Below are 22,840 nucleotides of genomic sequence, written 5' to 3' on the forward strand. Positions count from 1 at the left end.
CATTAAGGCAGCTCACACTGTGCTTCTTGGGCACTGGTTATAATTGTTGTGAAGCATGTAGGTACTTCCAACTGTAGTAGTGAGAGATTGAAAATATCTTTGAATACTGCCCCCTTGCGAGGGCTCACCCTCCTGTAAGACAGCCTGTCATCGGGCTCCAACGCAGGGCCATAGCAGGGATCCTCATAGCTGTAGTTTTATTCTCCTTCTCAAAGTGAGCATAAATGACATTGAGTTTGTCTGGTAGTGAAGAATCACTGCCAATCATGATGTTGGGTTTCGTTTTATAAAAAGTAATGTTCTGCAGTCCCTGCCAGAGTTGATGTGTATCCAATGTCGCCTCACTTGGAATTGTTTCTTAGCTCTTGAAATAGCCCTCTACAAGTCATAACTGATTTTCAAGTATAGACCTGGGTCGCCAGACATAAGTGCCGTAGATCTAGTCCTCAGCAGACGATGAACCTCCTGGTTCATCCACACAGGTTTTAATGAAGTTCGTGACAACTGCAGCATACTCATCCACACTCAAAGATGAATCACTGAATACTGTCCAGACCACCGATTCAAAGCAGTCCGGTAAGCGCTCCTGTGCTTCCTTTGTCCATACCTTCTTGGTCCTCACTACTGGTGCTGCAATCTTCAGTCTCTGCCTATACTCAGGGAGTAGAGCCAGATGATCAGACTTTCCAAAGTGTGGGTATGGAATAGTACCGTAAGTGCTCTTGATGGTGGTGTAACTGTGGTCCAGTGTGTTGTTTCCACTGGTACTATAAGTGATCTGTTGATAAGAATTATTTAGTGACTTTTTCAAGCTGGCATGGTTAACATCCCCAAAGTAATGGAGAAGGCATCCAGATGTGCTGTCCTATGCCCGTTGATTACATTGCTCTGTTCGTCTAGAATCTGTTTAACATTGGCTTGAGGTGGAATGTACACTGCTACCAAAATGATTGTTGAAATCTCCCCGGCAGGTAAAATGGTCGGAATTGATCGCAAGGTGTTCCAGATCTGGTGAACAGGATTGGGAGAGCATCACCATGTTTGTACACCATGAGGCTTTGATCATGATGCAAACCCCCTGCCTTTGATTTTAACATACACAGCAGTCCGATCTTGGCAGTGTATAGTGAACCCATCTATTCGAATTGCTGTGTCCCAAACAGAAGGAGTTACCATGAAACAAATTATGCAAATGGTCCTAATGTCTCCCTGATACAGTACCCTAGCTCTGAGACTTTCAATTTTTTTTTTGCCAGAGACTGTACATTTGCCAGCAAGATGGTCTGTATTGGGAGTTGAAAACCTAGCTTATTTAAGTACACAATTAGTCCATGACAATGACGTCGCTTCCACTGATGTCTTAAGGGGACAGTCCGATCTGTTGATTTTAAGCAGCAATAAATTGTTCAGTCTCATTACCAACTACGGACCTTAAATGCAATTGTGGTTCTCAGCTGCAGCAGGCTGCAACAGGAACATTTGATCGTTTCCATTGAGCTGCGCTGCTTCAAGTCATCTTAATTGGCACCCTGAAAGTAGATGATTTGATGATGCCTCAAAGTTCCTAACTCCCCTGTCTGTCTCCAAAACCATCCCCATGAACCCAAAAGAAACCTAAAACTAAGTAATTAATCTCAAACTGTCTATGAACAAAAGTAAATAATTATCAACAGCCAGCAATACTCATTTTGAATTGATTTTCAGAAAATTAAATACTATGAATAGAGTATTTCCAAATATTTTCATTATACTTACCTTTCAGGTCCAAATTTTGGGTAGCAAGCTCTTGTCAATTATTTGGTGTCGCGATAATAATCGTTGAGGATGTAGTCAGAAAGAGTGAGTAGAATAATTGATTTTGGATAATACAGGTGTCCCCTGCTTTTCGAACGTTCACTTTACGAAACCTCACTGTTACGAAAGACCTACATTAGTTCCCTGTTTTCACTAACAGAAAGTATTTTCACTGTTACGAAAAAAGGCAGTGCATGGAAAAACAAAATCAGCATGCAGCTACCCCGAGCAGCTACTCTCCCCCGAATTTGGAACGGCATTTTTGCCAGCATTGCTTAAACACGTGCCTGTGAGCAGCTGTTAGCAAGATGTGTTCTAAGGTATCGGAAAAGCCTGAAAGAGCTCGTAAGGGTGTTACACTTAGCGTAAAACTAAGCATAATTAAGCGTTTCGATCGTGGTGAACGATGTAAGGACAAAGTGAGTTTGGCTTGTGGAAGTTGACAAAGATGATGTTGAAGAGGTTTTGGCATCCCATGACCGAGAACTGATAGATGAAGAGCTGATGCAATTGTAAGAGGAAAGAATAACAATGGAAACCGAATGCAGTAGCGACCGGGCCGAAAGTGAAGTCGTCCAGGAACTGAACATGAAGCAATTGCATGGGATGATAGAAAAATGCGCGAGGCTAGCAGGCACGCATACTGTCGTTTTTCAAGCCTTCCACATCAGCCACAGCAGACGACGAACCTTGACCTTCAACAATGAGGCAGGCAGACATAGAAGATGACCTGCCTGCCCTGATGGAAACAGGCGACGATGAGATGACACCCCAGTGGTCCCAACCTACAGGCCGCGGACCAATACATTGACGCGGAGAATGCAATGAATTCTCATTGCACCCAACACATCTTTAAGAAAAAAGCCGAAATCAACAATCGCCTCTGATCTGAGCCGACAATTACGTGCTGGGTGGCACCTAATTAATTAGCATGTTTATTTCAGCTTTTTTCTTAAAGATGTGCTGTGTGCCTCCCAGCTACTGCTGCATTCTCCGCAAATTGGTATCGGTCGACGGCCCGGAGGGTGGGGGCCACTGACCATCATCAGTGTGCTCTGCGCTGTCTTCCCGATTCCTGTAAGTGATGCTACACTGTACATACATTATTTCTACTTTATATAGGCTGTGTATTTTTATGTGTTATTTGGTATGATTTGGCAGCTTCATAGCTTAAAGGTTACTGTAGAGAGGGTTTTTGCCGAGAGCACTTGCGTGAAATTTTCTGCCAAAAGTGCTTGCGCGGTGTTTTTGCCGAGAGCGCTTGTATGAGATTTTCACTACAGAGAACAGTGCAGGCAATGATTGTGGAAAAGTATTTCTACTTTATATAGGCTGTGTATTTATCATATCATTCCTGTTTTTACTCTATGTTACTGTTATTTTAGGTTTTATGTCTTATTTGGCATGATTTGGTAGGTTATTTTTGGGTCTGCGAACGCTCACAAAATTTTCCCATATAAATAAATGGTAATTGCTTCTTCATTTTACGACATTCCGGCTTACGAACCGTTTCATAGGAACGCTCTACCTTCAGATGGCAGGGGAAACCTGTAATGTACTGAGATAGCAGATCAATCTATAAGTGGGGGGATTGTATGGATTGGGAAATCATTGGGGGGAGTTTAGAATATTGATTGAGGGTTATAAACTTGAGTGAGGGCTTTGGATGTCCATACTGGGATGGGAAGCAGAAGGAAGGTCAAAAAGGGAACTTTATTTAATTGTGAATAAAAACAGGATATGCTGGATACTCGGCAGATCAGGCACGATCTTTAGAATAAGAGACAGTTAGTGTTTCAGGACAAAATCTCTTTATTTACTTAAGTGATAAACTTCTTTTTGTGATGAAGGTCCATGATCCCTTTGAAAAGAAGGGGGATATTCTATGACTGAAATGAAGTTTCAAAGGTACATTTAATGTCAGAGAAATGTATACAATATACATCCTGAAATGGATGTATGTCGTGGAACCTGATATGAAAAAAATTTAAGCCCCTCACCTCAGAAAATTAGAGAACATAGTTTGAGTCAGTGGTAAGCCCAGGAGAAGAGTATAGGTATTTTTTTTTACCTGACCTCAGTATCTTCCATACTTGCATGCTGCTGGACTATTAAAGTACAAACTTGTTAAGGACTGTTACTACTATAGCCGTGATATAATAATAACATAGTGAGGTGAGGTGGGTGACATTTAAAAATGCACACAAAATGCTGGAGGAACTGAGCAGGTCAGGCAGCATCTATGGAAAAAAGTACAGTCGACTTTTCGAGCCGAAACCCTTTGGCAGGACCTTCTGAAGGGTCTCGGCCCAAAATGTTGACTGTACTTTTTTCCATAGATGCTGCCTGGCCTGCTGAGTTCCTCCAGCATTTTGTGTGTGTTGCTTGGATTTCCAGCATCTGCAGATTTTCTCTTGTTTGTAACATTTTAAAATAGAGAAGTGGATTTACTGCACATTCTTTGAGGGGCACATTCTTTAAAATGGCCTGAAGGGTACTAAGAAAACAAAGTTTCTTTCCATTAAGAGGAACACTGGCTGTCACCCAATGTTGGACTCTCTCCCGAATCATTGTCTATGTCTCATTCAGTTCTGGTAACGTGCAAAGTAAGCTGACACATGAAAACCTGCATCTTCCAAGTTTTTGCTTGTAGTTCACCAGTTTGTGTTAGCGAGTTCCAAGTAGACTGAAGTCTAGTAGAGCAATCAACAGGTGGACAATAACCATACTTCGTTTGCTAATTTCCAACTGTGCTCTTTGTTTATTTCATAAATGTTATTGAAGCCAAGTTTATTTTAAATCATGGCTTATTGCTCATAGCAAGCTTACTTGCAACTAGGAGAAAATGCACTTCGTTGGAAAATTTGGCATTTATCATCTGCTGTTCAGCACTATAAATGTTGAATATATTCCTGTAGGATTCAAGCATGCAGGCCTGCATATGCTTGTGAGGTTGTTAGCATATACACAACAAACAACCAAGAATTATGCAGAGCAGACAGGTGTAAATGAAATATGATACTAATTTGATGGCTTTGCTGCTAACTTGGAAATCTAGATACTGTTTCAGCAGTCTGTAACCATGTAACCATATAACAATTACAGCACGGAAACAGGCCATCTCGGCCCTTCTAGTCCATGCCGAACTCTTACTCTCACCTATTCCCACCGACCTGCACTCAGCCCATAACCCTCCATTCCTTTCCTGTCCATATAGCTGTCCAATTTAACTTTAAACGACAACATCGAACCTGCCTCAACCACTTCTGCTGGAAGCTCATTCCACACAGCTGCCACTCTCTAAGTAAAGAAGTTCCCCCTCATGTTACCCCTAAACTTCTGCCCTTTAACTCTCAACTCATGTCCTCTTGTTTGAATCTCCTCCACTCTCAATGGAAAAAGCCTATCCATGTCAACTCTATCTATCCCCCTCATAATTTTAAATACCTCTATCAAGTCCCCCCTCAACCTTCTACACTCCAAAGAATAAAGACCTAACTTGTTCAACCTCTCTCTGTAACTTAGGTGATGAAACCCAGGTAACATTCCTGAAAATCTTCTCTGTACTCTCTCTATGTTGTCGACATCTTTCCTGTAATTCGGTGACCAAAACTGTACACAAAACTCCAAATCTGGCCTCACCAATGCCTTGTACAATTTCAACATTACATCCCAACTCCTATACTCAATGCTCCGATTTATAAAGGCCAGCATACCAAAAGCTTTCTTCACCACCCTATCCACATGAGATTCCATCTTCAGGGAACTATGCACCATTATTCCTAGATCCCTTTGTTCTACTGCGTTCTTCAATGCCTTATCATTTAAGATGTATGTCCTATTTTGATTAGTCCTACCAAAATGTAGCACCTCACATTTTTCAGCATTAAACGCCATCTGCCATCTTTCAGCCCATTCTTCTATCTGGCTTAAATCTCTCTGCAAGCTTTGAAAACCTACTTCATTATCCACAACTCCACCTATCTTAGTATCATCTGCATACTTACTCATCCAAGTTACCATCCCATCATCCAGATCATTAATGTATATGACATATAACATTGGACCCAGTACAGATCCCTGAGGCATACCACTAGTCACCGGCCTCCAATCTGACAAATGGTTATCCATCACTACTCTCTGGCGTCTCCCATCCAACCACTGTTGAATCCATCTTATTGCTTCAATATTAACACGTAACAATTGAACCTTCCTATCTAACCTTCCATGTGGAACCTTGTCAAAGGCCTAACTGAAGTTTATATAGACCTCATCCACTGCTTTACCCTCGTCAACTTTCCTAGTAACTCCTTCAAAAACTTCAATGATTTGTCAAACATGACCTTCCACGCACAAATCCATGTTGACTGTTCCGAATCAGACCCTATCTATCCAGATAATTATATATACCATCTCTAAGAATACTTTCCATCAATTTACCCACCACTGATGTCAAACTCACATGTCGATAATTGTTAGGTTTACTCTTAGAACAATGGAACAACATGAGCAATACACCAATCCTCCGGCACCATCCTTGTTTCTAAAGACATTTGAAATATTTCTGTCAGAGCCCCTGCTATTTCCACAGTAACTTCCCTCAGGGTCCTAGGGAATATTCTGTCAGGACCCGGAGATTTATCCACTTTTATATTCCTTAAAAGCACCAGTAGTTCCTCTTCTTTAATCATCATAGTTTCCATAACTTCCCTACCTGTTTCCCTTATCTTACACAATTCAATATCCTTCTCCTAAGTGAATACCGAAGAAAAGAAATTGTTCAGAATCTCCCCCATCTCTTTTGGCTTCATACATAGCTGTCCACTCTGATTCTGTAAGGGACCAATTTTATCCCTCACTATCCTTTTGCTTTTAATATAACTGTAAGAAACCCTTTGGATTTATTTTCACCTACTTGCCAAAGCAACCTCATATCTTCTTTTAGCTTTTCTAATTTCTTTCTTAAGATTCTTTTTACATTCTTTATATTCCTCGAGCACCTCATTTACTCCATGCTGCCTATATTTATTGTAGATATCTCTCTTCTTTCGAACCAAGTTTCCAATATCCCTTGAAAACCATGGCTTTCTCAAACTTTTAATCTTTCCTTTCAACCTAACAGGAACATAAAGATTCTGAACCCTCAAAATTTCCCCTTTAAATGACCTCCATTTCTTTATTACATTCTTCCCATAAAACAAATTGTCCCAATCCACTCCTTCTAAATCCTTTCATATCTCCTCAAAGTTAGCCTTTCTGCAATCAAAGATTTCAACCCTGAGTCCAGACCTATCCTTCTCCATAATTATATTGAAACTAATAACATTGTGATCACTGGACCTGAAGTGCTGCCCAACACAAACCTCCGTCCCTGACCTATCTCATTCCCTAACAGGAGATCCAACACTGCCTCTTCTCTAGTTGGTACCTATGTATTGCTGCGAAAAACTATCCTGCACACTTTTTATAAACTCCAAACCATCCAGCCCTTTTACAGAATGGGCTTCCCAGTCTATGTGTGGAAAATTAAAATCTCCCACAATCATAACCTTGTGCTTACTACAAATATCTGCTATCTCTTTACAAATTTGCTCCTCCAACTCTCGCTCCCCATTTGATGCTCTATAATACACCCCCATAAGTGTTACTACACCTTTCCTATTCCTCAATTCCACCCAAATAGCTTCCCTAGACGAGCCCTCTAATCTATCCTGCCAGAGCACCACTGTAATATTTTCTCTGACAAGCAATGCAACACTTCCCCCTCTTGTCCGTGCTATTCTATCACACCTGAAGCAATTAAATCCAGGAATATTTAGTTGCCAATCACACCCCTCCTGTAACCATGTTTCACTAATAGCTACCACATTATACTTCCAGGTATCAATACATGCTTTAAACTCATCCACCTTTCTTACAATGCTCCTGGCATTGAAATAAATGCGTTTAAGAAATTTTCCACCTCTTACTCTCTGTTTATCACTAACAGTGCAAACAACTTTAATATTTTCTTTTTCGTCCTTCTCACCTACATCTGTACCTACACTCTGGTTCCCCTCCCCGCTTGTATCTAGTTTAAACCCACCGGAGCCTCTCTAGCAAACCTACCTGCAAGAATATTTGTCCCCCTCCAGTTCAGATGGAAACCATCCCACTGGAACAGGTCCCACCCTCCCTGGAAAACTGCCCAATTATATATAAATCTGAAGCCCTCCCTCCTGCACCATGTCTTCAGCCACGTGTTGATCTGCACTATCTTACCATTTCTAAACCCGCCTGCACGTGGCACTGGTAGCAATCCTGAGATTTGTATTCTGGAGGTCCTGTCCTTTAACTTGGCACCTAACTCCCTGAACTCACCTTTCAGGCCCTCCTCACTCTTCCTACCCACGTCATCAGTCCCGACATTGACCACGACATCTGGCTGCTCACCTTCCCTCTTGAGAATACCAAGAACTCGATCCGAGATATCATGGACCTTGGCACCAGGGAGGCAACAGACCATCCGGGATTCTCGATCTCTTCAACAGAACCTCTTATCTGTTCCCCTAACTATCAAATCCCCTATCACTACTGCTGTCCTCTTTTCCCTCCTTCCCTTCTGAGTTGAGGGTCCCATCTCGGTGCCAGAGTATGAAGAAATCTTCACCAGTATATTATAAACGTGATATCACCAACTTGCACAATATTGGTAATTGAGTTCAAGTGGCCATTTCTATGACTTATAGTGTTTAGTTCCTTCATTCTAACACTGACAGGTGGTGGTGATATGCCAACAAATGGAAAATTTACCAGATCTCTATAGACATTTATTCCCAGATGTAGAAATTGGAAGTCCTTCTCCTTAGGGGTCATTATGACTGAGAGAGTGAGTAAGAAGTACCAAAAAAACACGTAGGGTGTAATAATTTAATATTGCTTGCATTTTGCAGTCAATAACTAGCCAGTCCTTCAGCTGATTAATTTGTATGCCTGTAGAAACCCTATCTTTAATAATCTTTACTAATTTAATTTTTAATTTAATATAGTTAGTTTAGCATTCATTTTTATAATCTTCTTTCCAAACCATTTCATCTTCTAACTTGCACCATTGATATTCTTCTCTTTAGCTTCATAAAAAAATCAGTCTAGACTGGGTTCAACGATCTGGGATGCTCTGGCATTGTTTTCAAATAACTAGGGATTTTGTTTTTAGTTGTGGTGTCCACAAATTTATATTCCAGGATATGGATCCAAAAAGCGATGTAAAGCTCTCCAATTATGATCTAACGCTTGCAGAGGAATCCACTATTCTTCTTGGTGAAAAGACTAGAATGTGGATGAAATGTCCCTGCAAATGTTGCTGTTATTCTAGCAACGGTCACTTGAAGCTGCACATTGTTATTGTATATGAGTGGTAGTGAATGTGGTTTGGTCTAGAGGATACTTGGCTCAAGTCACATTTGTCTAAATAATCGACCCATCATAGGCACCTTCCGAAATACATTCAGACTCTGAGTTCCATCCTGCAGTACACTATTGTAAAATAGAAGCTAAATACTGCAGATATCTATTATGCTAGAGTTACTGGAAATTATGCAAAAGGTCCATTGAATGTCAAAGGTGAGAGCAGGATTCAAGATTCAGGATTCAAGTTTATTTATCACATGTGCATCGAAGTGTACAGTGAAATGCATCATTTGCGTTAACAATCAACCCACCCGAGGATGTGCTGGGGCAGCCCACAAGTGCCACCACGCATTCAGGTGGCGGTGTCCACATCGCATGTTTACAATGCTCAGCAGAACAACACTCAACATAATAAAACAGAACACAACAAGCAACAAAACAACAACAGTAAAGCAAGCCCTGTTCCTCCCTCGGATCCATGCATATACATAGTGCTCTAACCCCAAGGCAGGCCATCTTCTGTGGACTAGAGCTGACTGAGATTTCAGGCTAGAAATGCAGACTTTGGGCCTTCATCAGACCCAGTGACTCACAGAGATTTGCAGACCCGGAGGATCCGCCCAACGAGCCTCGAACTTCGGACTTCCAAAACGTCCCTCAGGCCTTGATCATTAGCATATATGAACCACCAATCACTGAACACCAAGCCTCAAACTCCAGACTTGCCGGTGATGGGATCCTGAACACTAAACCTCGAACTCCAGTCTCACTGATTCACGAACCTAGGGGTCATCGGACCTAGTTCCTTCTTCCTGCATCGAGCTCCAATTCTGGAACCTGCTGGCAACTTGCTGACCCTGGGGGTGGATGGTGTCCACCAGCCTTTGTCTATGCTGGTCTGGATGTCTGCGTCGCTGACCTACAAACGCAGAGCGGAGACTTAAGCCTCCGGCCTATCCGCCAATTCCCCCACATCCCTTTTTCTTAAACCCTTACCTGACTCTTAACTTCCTTTTGTGTCTCCAAAACCATCCCCACAAATCTAAGAGAAGATCTAGTACTAAAAATGGAATCGTCAGCACAGGTTTTGTCTTGGGAAACTGGTGAATTATACAGTCCTACAATATGTATACAGGCCCATTAGCCCACCAAATCCAGGCCAGTCATCAAGAAACCATTTATATTTATCTTATTTTCATTCTTCCCTCATTGCCATAAATTCCTCCCAGACTCTACTGCTCACTTACACACTGAGGACAATTTACAGTGACCAAGTAACTTACCAACCACATATATTAGGGATGTGGGACCAAACAAGAACATCCGGAAAAAATCCACAAAGTCACAGGGAGAACATGTGAACTTTACACAGACAGCACTGGGAATCAGAATCGAAACTGGTTACTTCAACTATGAGGCACCAGCTCTACTAACTAACACATTTCTGCTGACCCATTGCCTGACAGTAAGTGCTGATTACCACCCTGTCTCCTGAAGTAGAGAATGAGAAGCTGAGGGAGAAGATTATAAACATTAGGATTCAGGTAGTCAAATTTTCCAGCATGAGATGGAATGAAAATAATCATCAGTGTAAAAAAATGAGCTGAAGGAGGAGACCTGTGATGGATTGATACAAAGAATATACTAAATACCCCAATATACTTGATAAGGTCCCACACAGACTCTCTCAGGTTATAAGAAGTGAATTGAATCAAAGTGATTTTTTCCCCATTGTGAGAACAAGTTGTGTCGGGCATTGGAGGGTGACAGAAGAGGGATACTAGAAGGAGCTCCATTCAAGGAAGAAACATAGGGCCCCGACATTCATGATTTGGGGACGAAAGTGTATAGAACTTTGAGGTTTATGATGGAAGGAAGTTGGGTGTTACTTGGAGTGAGAAATTATTGAAATGACAAAGAGCATTAGGAAAGATGGACAAAGTACTGCAGATCCTGGAAATCTAGAGCGATACACACAATGTGCTGGAGGAACTCAGCAGGTCAAGCAGCATCTATGGATGGAAATAAGCAGTCAGCGTTTTGGGCTGTGACCCTTCATAGGACTGGACCCTTCATCCAGTCATGATGAAGGGTCTCGGCCCGAAACATCGGCTGTTTATTCCCATCTGTAGATGCTGCCTGACCTGCCGAGCTCCTTCAGCACATGGTGTGTATCGCATTAGGAAGAAGTACTGACATGGGGAGGAGTGCCTGGTTAGAGAAGCGAAAAGGTGAGATGAATCAATTCCATGAGACAACAATGTGAAATTGCTTTTATGCAGTGTATTAGGTTTACTTTCTAATCATGAGATTGCTCCAGACCATGAATGCCAAAGCAGAAGTATAGAATTCATAAACTCCTCTGAAAAAGAACTGGTTCACCACACACTTTGCAGCTGGATAAAGTAGTATATATATTTTTTGATTCATGTATCTATTGCCAAGTAACATAAAACCTTCCTAGCTTGAAATCCTGCCCTCTGCTAGGTTAGTTACTCTGAGCCCAGGCACAATGGATTTAAAGACACCAGACTGGAGACAGGTAGAGACAATGTTACTTCTGCTGTTTATTTTTAATCAATCCTTACACAAAGTGAGTATGAAGGACAGTTGAAAACTGAATCAAGCTTGGCAATGTGATCAACATACTTGAAAAGTCTGGCAGTTCACACTGTAAAGGCTCACATCTTAAGAATGCCTATTTGGATGAGGCTATGGAGAATTCCAAATAATAAGGAGTTCAATGTATTCAAGGCAGGAGGAGAGTAAGAGGAAAAAACTAGAAAAATATGTTTTTGAGTGGTGTTTGAAATATTCTATATTTTTGTACAGTACCTTGTAAAAGTATTCACCCCCAGCCCTTTGTTTACATCAATGAGTATTACAACCAGGGATTTTGATCAATTTAACTAAGATTTTTTATTTGCGAATCATATTAGAGCCCAAAAAAATGGAAAATTGTAAAGCATGAATAACTGAAAATTACAAAACTGAAATGTCAGCACTCCAAAAGTATTCATCCCCCGTTGCTCAGTACTTGCTGAACCCCCTTTTGCAGCAGTTACAGCCAGTAGTCTCTATTAGCTTTACTCAACATGATTGAGCAAGATTTGCCCATTCCTCCTTACAAAATTGCCAGGTTAGTTGGGATGCAGCAGTGGACAACAATCTTGAGGTTTTGCCGGAGATGTTCAGTCGGGTTAAGGTCACGACTCTTTGAGTGGGCTAATCAAAGACATCAGTTTTCTTCATTTGAAGCAACTCCATTTGATGCTACATCCACCATACTTTACAAAAGAAATGGTTTACCTGGCTGATGTGCAATATTAGCTATACTGTATGTTACATGTACCACTTGGTGTCAAGGTCATAAAGTTCCATTTTACTCTCATTCAACCACAGACCTTCTTCCACTTTACAGTATCTTTTAAGTGACACTTTGCAAAGTCTTTACAGGCAACAATAAGCTTTTTCAGCCAGGGCTTCTTCCTTACCACTCTTATGAAAGTACCCTTTTTCTGCAAGGCTTTAGAGTTTGTGGAACCATGAACTCAAATCTCCAGATACAGTCACTGACTTCTGCAGCTCACTCAGAATGACTGTTGGCATCACAGTAGCGTCTTGTACAAGTGCCATTCTTCTCTGGTGACTTAAGTTTAGATGGTGGCCTGACCTAGGCAGCGTGGCTGTGGTTTCATATTGTTTTTCACTTTTTCATGATGGACAGCATGGAACTCCAAAGTACAATTAGTGCCTTTGAAATGTTCTTGTACTCTTCTCTAGATTTGTGCTTCTCTATTATCATTTCCCTGACTTGTCTTCAATGCTCTCTTGTATTCATTTTGGTTTAGTCTGTTGAAAATCTATAATACTGTTAGACTTTACAGAGAAAGAGAGTATTTATTCAGGTGGTCCTCCAATTTTCAATATCTGCAGATTGGTGAGGTAATATACAGTATTGTACACAAGGAAAGTTAGCATAGTAATTACAAAACGGATGAATAATTTTTCTGCCTCACAATTTTGTTTTTAGTTTTTAGTAAATTGTTGACAGGTTTTGGAATTTTCCATTTGATTTGACATGCACAATGTTTTGTAGTTTAGCTCAAAAATCACACTTCAATTTATTTTAAATTTAGAAAATTAGACAAAATGTGAAAATAGTTATCGGGGCTGAATACTTTTTCAAGATACTGTATATGCAGCGAGAAAGTTGTAATAATGTAAATTCAATCAAGAATCTCGTTTTGTTCACAGATCAGCGAGCTGGGACCTGCTTTTCCCGACTGATTAACGGCGGTTGTGCTCAGGAATTAACTGGACGTTACACTAAGATGCAGTGCTGTTGTGAGTCTGGACGCTGCTGGGCCCTTGGTTCTGTTCCAGAGATGTGCCCAATTACAGGTTCAGGTAAGAAGAAATATGGTAATTCCAAAGTTAAATTTGCAGGATACAAGTATTCATTAAGAACCGTACCACACACACCATGGGATTCTGTGAGAGGATTGTGTTACCAGCTGATGCTCCTCAACAACCACCACATATCAGAGCACAATCTCCTTGTCAGCACTGCCACCTACTATCCCAGCGGCGTGTGCCTTTGGGATACATCTCAGAGCTTCCCTCTCCTGAGAATTGGGATGATTTGGAACCAGCCACAAGAGCTTCCCAATCATGAGAAATCTCACTGAAAACAGTGAGCATAAACTTCTTGGTCAGTAGACTGAAGTACGAGGTTTGAAAAATACACTCTATCTTACACACCTGCACGTCGTGGTGCCAGTTTATGACACATAAGCTTCACTAAGGTGTCAAAATGAGAAGGAAATCCTACCCTAACCTCAGTAGCTGTGATGAAGTTGACTTCCTGCAGAGCAAGGTGTTAACTGCCTTTAGAATGAAACTGCCATCTGTCTCTAGAAGCTTTTCCCTATGAATAAATAGGATGTTGAGGGTAGGATTGCTATTTATGTATTGATGGCAACAATACATGACAGGGTCATTTGTCTGCTTGTTCAAAGCCATTCCTTGTTGATTTTTTTGTGTTCTGCTCTCTTTATTTAGAAGACTGATTTCTTCTGTAGGCAGAAGCTACCTGTAGGATTTTGTCTGGAGGCATGCAGGGTTTCAAGACAGTCTACATTTTTTTCAAACCTCTGTAACAGTGAATTGCAACATTTTATTTTGGCTGCCACAAAATACTGACAAATGTCATTGCATAAATGTGTTTTTTTAATAGAAGCCAATGCATTGGTCAGTGGGAGAGTATTAATTGATTGCATGCAGTGAAGAATGGCAGTATTATGAAATTGTGAGCTCAATCGCCTTGCTTTATAATATAGAATGTTCTTACGTTTAATTACTTTCAGCTATTTTTAACAATGCTGAATATTTAATTTATGAGGAATCTGAGCGGTCAAGGAAGCAACAGCAAAAGATTTATTCAAGATTCACCTTAGAGACCAATGACGTGGATAGGAAGAAGGAGGAGGTCCTGCAAAGAGAGTTTAGGGAGTTAGGTGCAAAGTTGAAGGACAGGTCCTCCAGGGTTGCAATCTCAGGATTGCTACCTGTGCCATGTGCTAGTGAGGCTAGAAATAGGAAGATAATGCAGCTAAATACGTGGGTAAGGAGTTGGTGCAGGAGGGAGGGCTTCATGTTTCTGGACAATTGGGCCTTGTTCCAGGGAAGGTGGGACCTGTTCCGACGGGACGGGTTGCACCTGAACTGGAGGGGGACTAACATCCTTGCGGGAAGGTTTGCTGGTGCTGCTCCAGGGGGTTTAAACTAGATTTGCAGGGGGAGGGGAACAGGAGTGTTAGAGCAGATGGTGAGGTGGAGAAGGATAAAGGTCATGCGAGAACTGCAAGTATAGTGCATGGAGTAAAGCCAGATCCAACATATAAAGAGGCTTTGAGACAAAGAGAAGCAGAATAAAGGGTGTAAAGGTAGTAAGGTAGAAGGGCTAAAGTGCGTGTACTTCAGTGCAGGAAACATCAGGAATAAAGGTGATGAACTGAGAGCTTGAATACATATATGGAATTATGAGGTAGTGGCCATTACAGACTTGGCTGGCACCAGGACAGGAATGGATTCTCAATATTCCTGGATTTCAGTGCTTTAAAAGGGATAGGGAAGGGGGAAAAGGGAGAAGGGGTGGCATTACTGGTCAGGGATACTATTACAGCTAAAGAAAAGGAGGATAATGTAGCAGAATCCTCTTTTGAGTCAGTATGGGTGGAAGTCAGAAACAGGAAGGGAGCAGTTACTCTATTGGGAGTATTCTATAGGCCCCCTAGTAGCAGCAGAGATACAGAGGAGCAGATTGGGAGGCAGATTTTGGAAAGGTGCAAAAATAACAGGGTTGTTATCATGGATGACTTTAACTTCCCTAATATTGATTGGCACCTGATTAGTTCCAAGGATTTGGATGGGACAGAGTTTGTTAAGTGTGTCCAGGACGGATTCCTGTCACAGTATGTTGACAGGCTGACTAGGGGGAATGCCATACTAGATCTAGTATTAGGTAACAAGCCAGGTCAGGTCACAGATCTCTCAGTGGGTGAGCATCTGGGGGACAGTGACCACCGCTCCCTGGCCTTTAACATTATCATGGAAAAGGATAGAATCAGATAGAACAGGAAATTTTTAAATTGGGGAAGGGCAAATTATGAGGCTATAAAGCTAGAACTTGCTGGTGTGAATTGGGATAATGTTTTTGCAGGGAAATGTACTATGGACATGTGGTCGATGTTTATGGACCTTTTGCAGGATGTTAGGGATAAATTTGTCCCGGTGAGGAAGGTAAAGAATGGTAGGGTGAAGGAACCATGGGTGACAAGTGAGGTGGAAAACCTAGTCGGGTGGAAGAAGGCAGCATACGTGAAGTTTAGGGAGCAAGGATCAGATGGGTCTATTGAGGAATATAGGGTAGCAAGAAAGGAGCTTAAGAAGGGGCTGAGAAGAACAAGAAGGGGTCATGAGAAGGCCTTGGCGAGTAGGGTAGAGGAAAACCCCAAGGCATATTTCAGTTATGTGAAGAACAAACGGATGACAGGAGTGAAGGTAGGACTGATTAGAGATAAAGGTGGGAAGATGTGCCTGGAGGCTGTGGAAGTGAGCGAGGTCCTCAATGAATACTTCTCCTCGGTATTCACCAATGAGAGGGAACTTGATGATGGTGAGGACAATAAGATCGAGGTTGATGTTGTAGAGTATGTTGATATTAAGGGAGAGGAGGTGCTGAAGTTGTTAAAATACATTAGGACGGATAAGTCCCCGGGGCCTGACAGAATATTCCCCAGTATGCTCCACGAGGCAAGGGAAGAGATTGCTGAGCCTCCGACTAGGATCTTTATGTCCTCATTGTCCACGGGAATGGTGCCGGAGGATTGGAGGGAGGCGAATGTTGTCCCCTTGTTCAAAAAAGTAGTAGGGATAGTCCAGGTAATTATAGACCAGTGAGCCTTACGTCTGTGGTGGGACATCTGTTGGAAAAGATTCTTAGAGATAGGATCTATGGACATTTAGAGAATCATGGTCTGATCAGAGACAGTCAGCATGTCTTCGTGAAGGGCAGATTGTGTCTAACAAGCCTGATAGAGTTCTTTGAGGAGGTGACCAGGTATATAGATGAGGGTAGTGTAATGGATGTGATCAACATGGATTTTAGTAAGGCATTTGACAAGGTTCCACACGGTAGGCTTGTTCAGAAAGCCAGAAGGCATGGGATCTAGGGAAGTTTGGCCAGGTGGAATCAGAATTGGCTTGCCTGCAGAAGGCAGAGGGTCGTGGTGGAGGAAGTACATTGGGATTGGAGGGTTGCGACTAGTGGTGTCCCACAAGGATCTGTTCTGGGACTTCTACTTTTCGTGATTTTTATTAACGACCTGGATGTGGGGGTAGAAGGGTGGATTGGCAATTTTGCAGACGACACAAAGGTTGGTGGTGTTGTAGATAGTGTAGAGGATTGTCAATGATTGCAGAGAGACATTGATAGGATGCAGAAGTGGGGTGAGAAGTGGCAGATGGAATTCAACCCGGAGAAGTGTGAGGTGGTACACTTTGGAAGGACAAACTCCAAGGCAGAGTACTAAGTAAATGGCAGGATACTTGGTAGTGTGGAGGAGCAGAGGGATCTGGGGGTACATGTCCATAGATCCCTGAAAGTTGCCTCACAGGTCGATAGGGTAGTTAAGAAAGCTTATGGGGTGTTAGCTTTCATAACTTGGGGGATAGAGTTTAAGAGTCGTGAGGTAATGATGCAACTCTGTAAAACTCTGGTTAGGCCACACCTGGAGTACTGTGTCCAGTTCTGGTCGCCTCACTATAGGAATGATGTGGAAGCATTGGAAAGGGTACAGAGGAGATTTACCAGGATGCTGCCTGGTTTAGAGAGTATGCATTATGATCAGAGATTAAGGGAGTTAGGGCTTTACTCTTTGGAGGGAAGGAGGATGAGAGGAGACATGATAGAGGTATACAGGATATTAAGTGGAATAGGTAGAGTGGACAGCCAGCGCCTCTTCTCCAGGGCACCACTGCTCAATAGAAGAGAACATGGCTTTAAGGTAAGGGGTGGGAAGTTCAAGGGGGATATTAGAGTAAGGAATTTTACTCAGAGAGCGGTTGGTGCATGGAATGCGCTGCCTGAGTCAGTGGTGGAGGCAGATACACTAGTGAAGTTTAAGAGACTACTAGACAGGTATATGGAGGAATTTAAGGTGGGGGTTATTTGGGAGGCAGGGTTAAGGGTTGTGGGCTGAAGGGCCTGTACTGTGCTGTACTATTCTATGTTCTATGTTGTCACAAGCAGCTAGAGGGATTAGATCTATATTCTTTGGAATTTAGAAGAAGAGTGATTTTATTGAAAATACAATCATATTAAATGGGTAGGCTTGGAGGACGAGATGGCCTATTCTAGTTTCTATTTTCTTATGTTATAGTCGAAAATAAAGCTTGTAGTTCTCTTTCCCAGATTTACAGTGCAAGTATAGACTTTAAAAGAAGGATAACAGACACGAGAAAATCTGCAGAGGCTGGAAATCCAAGCAACACACACAAAATGCTGGGGGACCTCAGCAGGCCAGCTAGCTTCTATGGAAAAAAGTAAACATTCGATGTTTCGGACCCTTAATCCGGCCTGCCTAGTTCCTCCAGCATTTTGTGTGTGTGTTAAAAGAAGGAACTGATTTCAGTATTTCCTTGCTGAGCTAAGAATTTCTTGTCAATCTGGTTTAATGGGTTGCTTAACTGTGCTTAGTCAATTTCCTGCACTTTCGCTCCCTCAGTCCTTCCTTTTACTATGAAAGAGTTTCTTTTGTCCTTAGCTGTTGAGTTTTTCCAGCATTTTTGTGCTTTGTTTTAGATTTACAGAATCTGCAGATTCCTTTTTTTTCTTTTTCAGCATTGTGTTAATAATTAAATAATCTTATTTTATTTGTGTTGGAAGAAATAGAATTATTGGCCAGGGCACGACAATGAATTCCTAAAATCGCACCATAGGGTAAATGTACACTTACCTGAGATGCAAATTGGGCTTCGGCTTACATCTCATCTGAGACTTTAAATCTACGCAAGTGTGAAAATGATGATGTGATTAAGAAATGTAAAGTTAACCACATTTTCTTTTAACACAGATGAATATCGTAGACTCTGCATTGAAGGTGTTCCTGTTGTACAGGGCATTCCACACTATGATCCAAATTTTAGAACTGACAATAGGGGCTTTCCTAGATTTGACTTTCGTGGAGAAAGATACCCACCTGTTGTTCCTGTTACTCGACCTCACATTGTTAACGGCAATGCAAATGGACGTGACAGTACCCTCAATGGGCGACAAAGACTGCCAGATATCGGTAGGATATCATTATTCCATGCCTTTCTGTTTTTAACAACTCCCTTTAAACAAATTGAAAACATAAAGAGGGGTAATAAAAAGTTCTTTTCCAGTTCTGTAGTTTGTTAAGAAACATTCTGTCAATTTTATACAGTTTAATATTGCTGTGTTGGCCAAAATGTGCAGCATTTTCACTTCCATTTGTTGAGTGACTGAATGACAGTATGCGGGGGTGGATAACTTTTAATTTACTGTGTGCTTTACTATGATGCTCTAAATTAATTATTTTAAATTGGTACCATGATTGCTGCTACTTTACAAACCTGAGAAGACATCACTGGAAAAAAACCGAGGCACAAGGAAGACTGCAGATGTTGGCGTGGAGCATCACACAAAGATTGCTGGGGAACTCATCAGGCCGGGCAGCATCTATGGAGGGAAATAAACAGTCAAAGTTTCAGGGTGAGGCCCTTCATCTAGACTGGGGCTTTGCACTGAGTCCTGATGAAGAGCCTTGTCTCAGAATGTCAACTGTTCATTTCCTTCCATCGACGCTGCCCCCTCTGCTGAGTTCCACCAATAATTTTTGTGTGTTACTTAAAATGTATCTAAGCCTGGAAGAATACATCCCTGAAGTTTGGAGAATATATACTTAGAAACTGGATGACAAACCTTTTCTTGAACCCAGAGAAAATTATTCCTGGTCATATTACGCTATTCAGCAAGCATGCACACCTTCTGTAGCTTCTCACTTGCGTCCCCACCTCCCATCCACCTTTGATGCTGCACTTCCTAGTCTGTCTCACACATCAGATCCTGATCTCTCAACTCCACTCCCAAAAAAATGCAGTTGCATGCCAGATTATGCCAGCCACCATGATTTCTAATCACTCCATGCCCAAGAGATCTTTTCAATGTCATGACCATTATCACTACAATTAGCTTTAGGCTGATCCTGTCCCAACCCCCTATTTTCACTCTTTCAACGTCCAGCTATTCCAGAAGTCTGCACCAAAGTGCTGCTGGTAAACAGCTGATCCTCATGTGATAATATGAAGTGCAACAGAACTTGGAGGCAGCAGCAGAACAACGAAAGTAGTTGTTGAACCATCAACCCCATGCCATTCCAGCATACCCTCTAGGGTACAAAGGAATTTCTAGATTGGCATTTCTGCTGGCTGGATCTTTTGACAGATCTAGGTTCAAATAATATAACATAAAGGTTGCAGTCTCATGATTTATTGTTTCAAATACTAATTGAAAGATGCATGTTTGAATGCTAGGAAATGACAGAATATGCCTAACATTAAATACATATATGAATAACATTTGTATTTAAGTATGCATATTTAATGGTTTAAAATGTAAATACCCACTAATAGTTTGATGACAATTAGGCTGCAATGTCTGGAGTACAAAACCCTGTTAAATGAGTGCTCCCACGAGAAAATGTGGAATAAAAAAGTCACTTTATCATGATCTTTCCTTCCATTAGATCTTAGAAAATTATCATTGTGGAACTCTCTTTGCTTCATTTATTTTTGAGATAGATAAAACTTCCCCTAAACTCAAATGAGATGTGAAATATCTCCTTATCTCCCTCACAAAGCAATAATTGTAAAACTGCTAGGCAGAATTCAATCAGCATTAAAAATTGTGTTAAGGTTGAGAAGTTGCTTTATTTATGTGTTACAATGGGAATTTGTTCCAGGTTCGTTTACCATTAATCAAACAAAACCCGACCTCTGTAAGCACTTTCCCAATCTCTGCAAGAATGGACGTTGTATTCCAACACCCACTGGTCACCGCTGTGAATGCAATATGGGGTTTAAGCAAAATATAGCTGGAGAATGTGTTGGTAAGAATCAACAAAGTTTACAAAATGGTAACGCTTTAAAGTGTTCTCTTTAAGTGCCTTCACTATTCCTTATTGGTAGAAGATGGTGCAGGCTTTAATTTTGTATACACTATAGCTTTCCAGTTACTATGTGGTGAGACTAGTTTGCTACCAGTTACTTCTAATTAGTAACACAGGAAGAATTACCTCTCTTCATCCTTAAACCTTTATCATCAATTCATCTTCCTTAGCAGTTCTCAGTATTCTGCTAATTTGTTGTTTAACCAGGCACGATCAGCGTGAAAGTCTGTAGTAAATTGAGTGATACAGATCAGTAAATATATTAAAGTATAAATACTTATTTATATGAAATTACTAATATCAATATTCTATTAAGATATAAGATATACTAAGACTCTGCTTGTTATTGTGATATAAATTCAAGTCACCATACTGATAAGAATAGTTTCACATCCTCTGAATCTTACCCGTGTTATAAGTACCATCATATTGGTAAAGTCAACTTTCTGGGGATGGAGAGCTCAAATATGTATGCGACCCAATGAATGCATAAGCAAGGGGTTTATTGCCAATTTTAAAGCCCCATGCAGAATTTGGTTTTTAAATGAGGTAATAGGCTGACATGCACTATCTAGGAGGCCTCAATTATAACTGCAGTTTTGACAAAAGATAGGTGTTTACAACAAAAAATAAACTAGTAGAGCTTCATGAGCACCAGTAAATCCATTGTGCATTCTGAAGTGAAAGGCAGTAGCTTCCTGTGGGAGGAGCATCAGATATAAACTCTTCAAACAAAAACTCTAATGAGTCCAGGGCCCAGTGCTGGGTCGAAGCTCACTATGAAGAAGCACTTTGTCCTACTTCACATTAGAGCTAAGGTCCCCATGAGATTGAGTTGTAGATTTCTCTATGCTTTCCGTTTTCCAATGGATAACGGATAAGTGTGAAATGTGATTAGTAAGAACTCACAGAATTCTTCATTGGAGGAAACATTTAAAAGTATGTGTATTATTACACTGAGCTTTGTGAAGAGCAATGTTCAACTGAAAAGAAAAAAAATTTTATTAGAACTCAAATTGTTCAGGATAGGAATTATTGTAGGATGAATCAGTAAAGGAATTATACAGGTGTAACATTATGAAATAATTATTGTTAAGATTTGCCTGCAAGTAACAATATAAAATGTTTTTAGATGGTTTTTTTTTTAACAAACGTTTGAGACATGCGGCTTTCCTCTTGAGTTTTCACTCTTGTTTCAATTATTGGTCTCCTTAGATTTTGATGAGTGTACTTCAAGTCCCTGTACAAATGGTGATTGTATAAACACCCCAGGCTCCTACCATTGTAAATGCCACACTGGTTTCCAGAGTACCCCAACCAAACAATCCTGCATTGGTAAGTGCCATAATATAAAAGCTCTAAATCTCAGAGAAAATAGTAATTCTTGAAAAATGCACAATATTTCTGAGAAGGCATGTTTCTGTTTTGGATGTTCACAAAATTGATGAGTCTGTACTCCCAATCTAAGCATTCTCATTGCACAACAGTAAGAATGAAGGTTGTAGTGTATGGAATTCTGTTCCTGCAGATGGGGAATCCACAGGACTGAGGAGCCTGCAGTCATTTGAGGGAAAGAATAGCACATTTGCCAGGCTGTTGACCATGATATTAGTGTAGAGAATTCAAAAAAGATTTTAATGGAGCAGATTACAGAAAAAGGCTGATTATTAGCAAAATGAAATGAAAAGCAGAAAATATTGAAATACTCATCAAGTAATATTTGTGGAGAAAGCTACAGATGAAATATAGTCAACCAGAAATATTAATTCTGTTTCTTTCTCCAAAAACATTTCCTGGTTTGCTGTTTCCAGCAATTTGTTTTCATTTCACATTTCATCTGCCTCTTTTGTTTTTTCAATTAGCATGATGAAACATTTGGTGTAACAGAAAGTGTCATGATA

At 41.0% G+C, this 22,840-nt stretch overlaps 1 protein-coding gene across 1 annotated transcript in view; it reads left to right on the forward strand.

Moving 5' to 3' along the window:
- fbn2a (fibrillin 2a) overlaps positions 1–22,840 on the forward strand; it is a 338,906-nt gene that overhangs the window by 173,158 nt on the left and 142,908 nt on the right. The window contains exons 9-12 of the mRNA XM_072281722.1: positions 13,441–13,593; positions 18,822–19,040; positions 20,733–20,879; positions 22,155–22,274. Of these exons, the coding sequence (XP_072137823.1) occupies positions 13,441–13,593; positions 18,822–19,040; positions 20,733–20,879; positions 22,155–22,274 (639 nt within the window). The remainder of the gene's footprint in view (positions 1–13,440; positions 13,594–18,821; positions 19,041–20,732; positions 20,880–22,154; positions 22,275–22,840) is intronic.

The sequence above is a fragment of the Mobula birostris genome, chromosome 17, assembly GCF_030028105.1.
Source record: "Mobula birostris isolate sMobBir1 chromosome 17, sMobBir1.hap1, whole genome shotgun sequence".
In the NCBI taxonomy this organism is placed as follows: Eukaryota; Metazoa; Chordata; class Chondrichthyes; order Myliobatiformes; family Myliobatidae; genus Mobula; species Mobula birostris.